General features: G+C 34.3%; 1 protein-coding gene across 2 annotated transcripts in view; it reads left to right on the forward strand.

The window, feature by feature from the left end:
• The window catches only part of LOC122257174 (protein YIPF1), a 22940-nt gene that overhangs the window by 7600 nt on the left and 7840 nt on the right, over positions 1-7500 (forward strand). The window contains exons 3-4 of one of the 2 annotated variants that reach the window (XM_043022274.2): positions 1545-1666; positions 3762-5182. In XM_043022274.2, coding sequence (XP_042878208.2) covers positions 1545-1666; positions 3762-5024 — 1385 coding nt within the window. In that variant the 3' untranslated portion in view covers positions 5025-5182. Of the gene's footprint in view, positions 1-1544; positions 1667-3761; positions 5183-7500 lie in introns of those variants that run through there. The other variant, XM_043022275.2, reaches the window with a different exon arrangement.

The raw sequence follows: 7500 nt of genomic DNA on the forward strand, positions 1-7500 counted from the left end.
TGTATCATAGCAATTTTAATATGACTAGGAATAGCCAATAATATTCCAGTTTAAAGTCATTTTTCAATTAATTTTTTGTCTATTTTACTCTTGTACATTCAGAACTAGTAACTTCTCAACTTCATGATCAGTCACACTATTAATAAACACTGATGATTAAATATCATGGGGACGCAGAGCACTTGCAGCACGGCAACTTGTCATTGATCTAGTGTCCATGATATATTATGTTTGCCTCCCAGGTGACCCTGTTTGGCCCACAAGCCAGTAGTAGCTCGTGTGCAAACTCAGACTTAAATTATTTGGTTACTTTGTCCTCTTTTTGGGGTGTAGGAAAGAAAAATGGACCTTCGTAAGTATGTACGTATTTTTTAATTGTGTCAAGGAAAAGGTTATGGTCTATATAAATATGCAAGTTTATAGAGTTACCAGGTATTGATTCTTTTACAGGAGCTCTAAGTAAGTGTATAACATGATAGCTTTTGAAAATCTCAGAGACAGGTCAGACATTCGATTGCTTTGAAAGTAGTTATTGAAACTAAAGGTGAAGACTGAAAAGATAGATTTATATATAAAAGAATACACTTAGAGCAACCATGAAGAAAGAATATAATCAGATTATTTTAACCTATTGTGATAGTTAAGAGATTACCAGTATTGACTACCTCTTTTTTTTTTTTTTTTTTTTAGGGAAATGGTAACCAACTCTGAAAAATACATTAGAGTTTCTGAATCAGATATCCATAGGAGAAAACAGGAAAGAGAGAAATAAAGAAAAATTGATAGAAATCCTAATATAGTATATTTATTTATTTATTTTCACACTAAACCTTAACTCATAACTTGACTACCACCCCAAACATTAAATATGTCTGACTTTCGAAATATTGAATCCACTCCCAAAATTTATTGCTAGTGTGGATATTGAAAGGAATTTTAGAGTTAGTATCAAAAGCAGAGTTCTTAAAAATGTATTGCTAACAGAATGTTTGGTGTATAGTGTGTTTGTTTGTTCATGTATGTATCATTGTGTGTGTTTGTATATGTGTATATGTCCACATACATACTTGTCTACATGTATGTTTTCATGCATATACTTGAGTTTGTTCAGAATAATTGAGTTTAAAGACATTATTTTGTATAAGTTGTACATTGTATGTGTCACACATTTAAAGACTTTTTTTATATTTTTTTGAGGAGCTGCATAATTATATAGCTATTCTTTTTATTGCTGATACCTACATATTTTTCTGTATATTTGTTTAATGTATTATTTATTTAAGTAGTTACAAAAAATTATATTTAGTTGTAGATCTCTTGTACTTATTGGTTAATGCTTAACATTGGTTAACATTATACTGCAAAATATATAACCTTCAAGTGTTTTCTCACCATGACATGGTTAGGAATAAATAGAATGGCGTATAGGCATATGCAGATCTGTTCTTCAATGGCATCCTAAAAGGAAACTCCTGAATAACTCCTCATTTTCCTTGATAATAAGCCATGATTCAAGTGGAGTAAATGTGACATTCTCTCGACAGACTTCGGTGATGCTAGGGTGCAACCTGTCGGATCTGGGGCAGGAGGCGGTGGTCAGCACGAGCAGACCATCCACTTCACGGAGTTTCCCGACTCAGCTGAGGATGACCCAGAGCAAGAGAAGGTGGGTGTTGGAGTTATTTCCTTTTGTTATTGATTTGCTTTTATGATATTATTCCCCTAACCTTTTTTATCTCTTTTCTTTCCTTTTCTCTTCCATTTTTCCTCCACTTCCTCCTGCCTCTTCCCTCCCTTTTTTTCTTTCTTCTTTTGTTTTCTTCTCTTTTCGACTTTTCTTACTGTGTTTATAGGTGTAGGTTTTATCCCCATTTCCAAAGTGTTCATTCTTTGTAATTCATTTTTATATCGATGTTAACATAAACACACCATGTTACATTTGTAAAAGAAATATTACAAAATGGCTAATTGTGTCATGATGTGGAATATATTCTTCATCACAATCTGACTGGCAGGCCATGGCCAAACCTGAAAGGAAAAGATATACAAACCAAAAGATATATGGATACCATTAGTTGCCAGAAGATAATTTGTCCCTTATAAAAAGTTGGTCTAAAAGTGTCTGCATCATATATATACCAGGATTCATAGGGGAGGCTCTATTTGCTACAGTCTATGTTGACTAAATACAGAGCTGTTGTCAGGAGATGCTTGTTGCTAACAATCATCAAATATGATTTTGTTAAAGAAGAGGTGTAGTTGGAAATTCAGGCTAGATCAATTTTCTTTGAAAATTTTTTATGATATATCATATTCTGCTTTTGTGATTGATATCATTATCTGTGGAGTACTATTGTCTTAAGAAACCTGGAACACATTTCAAAAGCAAGAAAGAGATGAAGGAACAAAGTAAATCAGTTGGTATCTTATTACCAACACACTATTTTATGAACCTAATGTACATATTTTATTGTATGAGTTATCATAATCTTTTCTTCATGTATAATAACAACATTACCCAGATTGCATTACTTGGGGTTAGACCAAGGGAACCTTAAGTATAACTTCAATGTTTCAGATATCCAAAAGTATTTAGTTGTTATTCTCCTTGTGAAGCATAACAGCATTATCAGGTCATACATATAGTGTGGAAAAAGCATGATATATATATATATATATATATATATATGATATATATATATATATATATATATATATATATATATTTTTTTTTTTTTTTTTTTTTTTTTTTTTTTTTTTTTTTTTTTGGGGGGGGGGTTCTTAGCACAGAAAACAATTTTTTAAACCTGAACAATCAAATTTCACCATTGATTATTTTTTCTTTTTTTTTTCTTTTTCCTTATTGTTATGACTACCAGAGAGTAATTTGTGATCTTTTTCTTGATCTTTGCTGCATTTTGTTTTAGTACAGAGACAGATTTTAAAATTGCGTCATATGTGTGTATTGGGGGGTGGGGGGGAGTTATTTGTTATTAGCTTGTTTGTTTCAAAGATTAGAGCAACATTAGTAGAGCAATATTTGCTTTCAGGGACTGGAAAGTAAAATGTAATGAGAAAAAAAGTCTGACAGAGAAAAATGTTTCATCAAGATTGAAATTCATTTGGATACTCACTTGTGTTTTATGGATTTTTACCATTGTAGTATATATCACCATGGAAGATAGGATTTTTTGTCTCATTTTTCTATAAAAGGGTATTTTATAAATGATTCATATGATTTTGATTTTTTAATAGTATTAACAGTTTCATCAGTGTATAGAGTGAAGGGTGTTATCCAGTTATCCAGTTAGATGCACTGATTTATTTTCTAGTCATGTTTGAAGATTCCCATACTTTTGAAAAATACATTTGTAATTTTAGATGCCATACTATATATATCTATATTTTCCTCTGCAACTTCATAAAAAAAATATATATAAATAGTTTTGTGCAAATTATATATATAAATGTATAAGTGTAATAATTCCCATGATTGTTCATATTTGGCAGTAAATCACATGACTTTTTGTAAATGGGATGTAAGATATTGCTAGGTGTTCATTTTTAATTGTGAGAAGGCAGAATTGTGCTTATCAATTGTTCTTATTGTTGGTTTAGGCCAAGCAATTGTAAAAAGAGGATATGTTCCGTTTGAAAGGAAAGCAAGTTTATCTATTGAAGTAGTTATGGTGTAAACATATAGATTATTGTTCATGATTTAAACTGAGCAGATGAAGAGTGAGGCCATGTGTTACTTGCAGGTCAGTCCCAAGAAAAAGAAACGTAAAACGGATGTTGATAGCACCCCAATTTTGTCCCTCCTCCCTCCTGAGGTGACAGTACGTGCAGTCTTACAAGAGAGCGTACACGGACTGGTGGACCTTGTACAAGTTGCGGTAATGCAGGTTAGAGAGAAGAAGCTGACCTCACGTGCAGTCAAGGAACTGGCGATCAAACTGCCTGTTGCCACACTAAGTCACTTGAAAAGAGTGAAGAGGATTGTTTCATGTGCTGAAGCTGGGGAAGACATTTCAGAAACTAAACTTGGAAGAGAGGAAGCAATGGTTGTGTATTTGGACTACTTGGAAAACTTTGGCATTCCTTGTTTAGAGGACTGGGAGGATGATAATGTCAACATCCTGAGTGCTGATAATTCTGCCAAAGTGTTGACCAAGCTCAGGGAGATTAACATTGACACTTCCCTGTTTGAGGAACAAGTGTATGCATCCAGAGTTGCCAAGTATGCACCAAGGATAAGGAAAATTTATGACCAGGCTGCCTTGTACTGGCCCTGTACATTCCATGAAGATACTTATCTTACACAGATTTCTTCATCCAATTTCTTTAGTGAGGAGGATATAAAATTGATTGCCTATTACATGAATAAAGCAATCCAGTTGGGTCACATAGCCAGCAAAAATGGTAATCCAGCCATTGGAGCTGTCATAGTGGATAGTCAGAAAGATGCTATTGTTGGTCAAGGCATTGATGCTAGACATAGGCACCCATTGCAACATGCTGTAATGTTGGCTATTGATGATGTGTCCCATCAACAAGGAGGCGGTGCATGGCCAAAGCAGACTTTGCCTTCACAAACCAATGACTATGAAGTGTTTATGGCAGATGCTGAAAATGGTGAATCAAAAACATTGACTGATGCATCCAGGCAAAGCTCTGCCCATGAAAATAAAAGTGAATTGCCTGAAGTTCAGAATTCCAAGGAAGAAAATCATGCAAATAAGATAAATAATCTTAACATGCAGAATGATGTAACAAGTAACCCACAGAGTGTAAACAGCAATGGTTCTTGTGAAAGTACATCCTACATATGCACTGGATTTGACGTGTATCTAAGTCATGAACCATGCATGATGTGTGCCATGGCACTTTTGCATTCAAGGGTGCGTCGCATATTCTATGTCTGCCCTCGGCTTCAGTTTGGTGCTCTTGGGTCACTTACTAAATTACATACTCTACCAGGGATTAATCATAGATATGAAGTTTTTACAGTAACTGAAAGATGAGTTAGATTTTCAATAGGTCATGGCAAATTTATTCAGTACAGATGATTTCATTATCTTATGGAAAGTTTGATAAAGTAACAGTTTGTTACTATTAAGGATGCTTTGTATGTAAGAAAATGAAAACACTTTTTTATGTCTGCAATAAAAAATTGAAGTAATTTGATGTTTTATTTGCTGATACTTGACTTTTTTATTATTTTTAATAATGTTAAGTAAGACTCTTTCTTTCTTTTTCTCTTTCTCTTTTTTTCTCTCTCTCACTTTCTTTCTTTCTCTCTCTCTTTCTCTTTTTTTTTTCTCTCTCTTTTTTTTCTCTCTCTCTTTTTTTTCTCTCTCTCTTTTTTCTCTCTCTTTCTCTCTCTCTCTTTCTCTCTCTCTCTCTCTTTCTCTCTCTTTCTTTCTTTCTTTCTTTCTTTCTTTCTTTCTCTTTCTTTCTTTCTTTCCCCCTCCTTCTCTCTCTCTCCGCCCTCTTTCTCTCTCTCTCTCTCTCTCTCTCTCTCTCTCTCTCTCTCTCTCTCTCTCTCTCTCTCTCTCTCTCTCTCTCTCTCTCTCTCTCTCTTTACTGTACTGTACTGTACTATAGTGTACTAAATATTTGGGAGAAAGTACAATGATAGTTAACCCATGGACGGCAGTAGTGTGTGTATACATTGTCCACTAAAGTTTTGTTTTATTATTATATTTTTACACATAAAAAATTACTAGACCTATCTCACCTCAAAACATTTGGATTTTTTGGGGTAATTCATTTTTACTTTTATACTGTTATCATTGTTATTAGCTTTGAAATAATGACACTGATAGTGATAACATTAGCAATAAAGATAATAGTAATTGAGATGATTCCCCCTGAGGTCAGGTAAGCACTTGTGGAGCCAAGGATATGTAAAAAAAAAAATGAATAAAACAAACCATAGTGGACATCGCATGTTCCCAGCATCAGTGAGTTGGACATCATCCCTTTTTAATGGCAAGTTCAATATGAACAATAGGGCTAACAAAAGGATAATATTTATATTCTGAGTAGTATCAGTTTACAATAAGCAGTAAATACAAAGTGAAGAAACAATCATCCACATATTGAATGAATGAAATGTTACGAGAATTATTTATGAACTTTTGTTTTGGTAACTTTTGATAACATTATAAGCTCCTCTTCCACCAAATATGTAACTTTTTTCTTTTTGTAACATTTCTGTTAAACTGGTCAAATGTAGTCTGTTAAAGGAAATGTTAGCTCAGAATATTTCGGAAACAACCTGGTGCCCGATGGTATATTCCTTTGCTATGGCAAAATGAGTCCAAATGTTGAATGGCATATATACATGCAATGAGATTTGAATGCCATATTGTTTCTGCTTTCATCTTCATGGATATTATGTTGTTTGGTAAATATCTGTCATTAGTATAGTATAATAAAAATCAAATTATCAGTATTATAGTCATTATGACATAATTGGAAAAAAGTTTTACTTTATTTCATTCCTAGCATAATACTGATGTTGTGTGTGTAATATACACATAAAGATTATTGTGATTTTAGTAATATTATAGACAAAGAAGTGCTCTTGATAAATTAACCCTTTGATGACGGTGTGTCACATCCGTGTGACACGGCTAAATGCCTGATGACGGGGCGACACACCAGTGTGGCATTCTCGATGCAATATTACATAGGCCCGGCATAGGGGGTTGCCACTTCTTGCCAGGCCCGTCGGGATTGGGCTAAGTGTTAACCCATTGCAGACGGGGATAAATTTGCTTGCCCAGCCTCCAGGATAAGTTTTATTTTAAAAAGAGACTGCTTGAAGCATTATAATTTGAATCATCCCACTCTCTTCAGCCATTCATTGAAAAACTAGAGCGTTTTTTGTGTGTTTTGTTGAGTTTAGAGACTTATATGTGCCATATGACAGGCTCTACCAGTGCTGCAGTAGACTAAAATTGTAGTATATTAGCCATATTAGCTCATTATTTTCTTTATACTCAGTGTGATAGAAGTATTGCTGTTTTATGGGAAGACAAAAGGCAACTATATTTTTTTCGTATTTTTGTGCTGTCATGAACAAATACAAAACATATAACCACCTACAATAAAGATAACAAGGAGAGGTAGGGAAGAGGAATGAAACCTGTGCTTGTGACTGTGAGTGCCACAGTGAAAGGCATCCATATTGGCACAGGAGTACATTTTAGACACTGGGTATGGATTGAGTCGCCTTCCTCTTCCCGTTCTGACTGCACATCATTCATCGGCGGTACTTTTGAGCAAGAGTTCGTCAACTTAGTGTGTGTCATCGCTCTATAAAGATAGTGCTTGCTAGAGACCGTGGATGGGTGCCATTCAAGGCTCTCTCTCCTGCTGGTGCTAGGAAAAAGTGATGCCATCTAGGTTTTGGACGTTAAGCTAGCACGGTATTACGGTAATTATAGTAATTATGACTGCAGTAGCCATCACCACTCATTCCTTTTTCAT

Source organism: Penaeus japonicus, unplaced genomic scaffold (assembly GCF_977035675.1).
Source record: "Penaeus japonicus unplaced genomic scaffold, GWHDUDI00000001_assembly GWHDUDI00000007, whole genome shotgun sequence".
Taxonomy (NCBI): domain Eukaryota; kingdom Metazoa; phylum Arthropoda; class Malacostraca; order Decapoda; family Penaeidae; genus Penaeus; species Penaeus japonicus.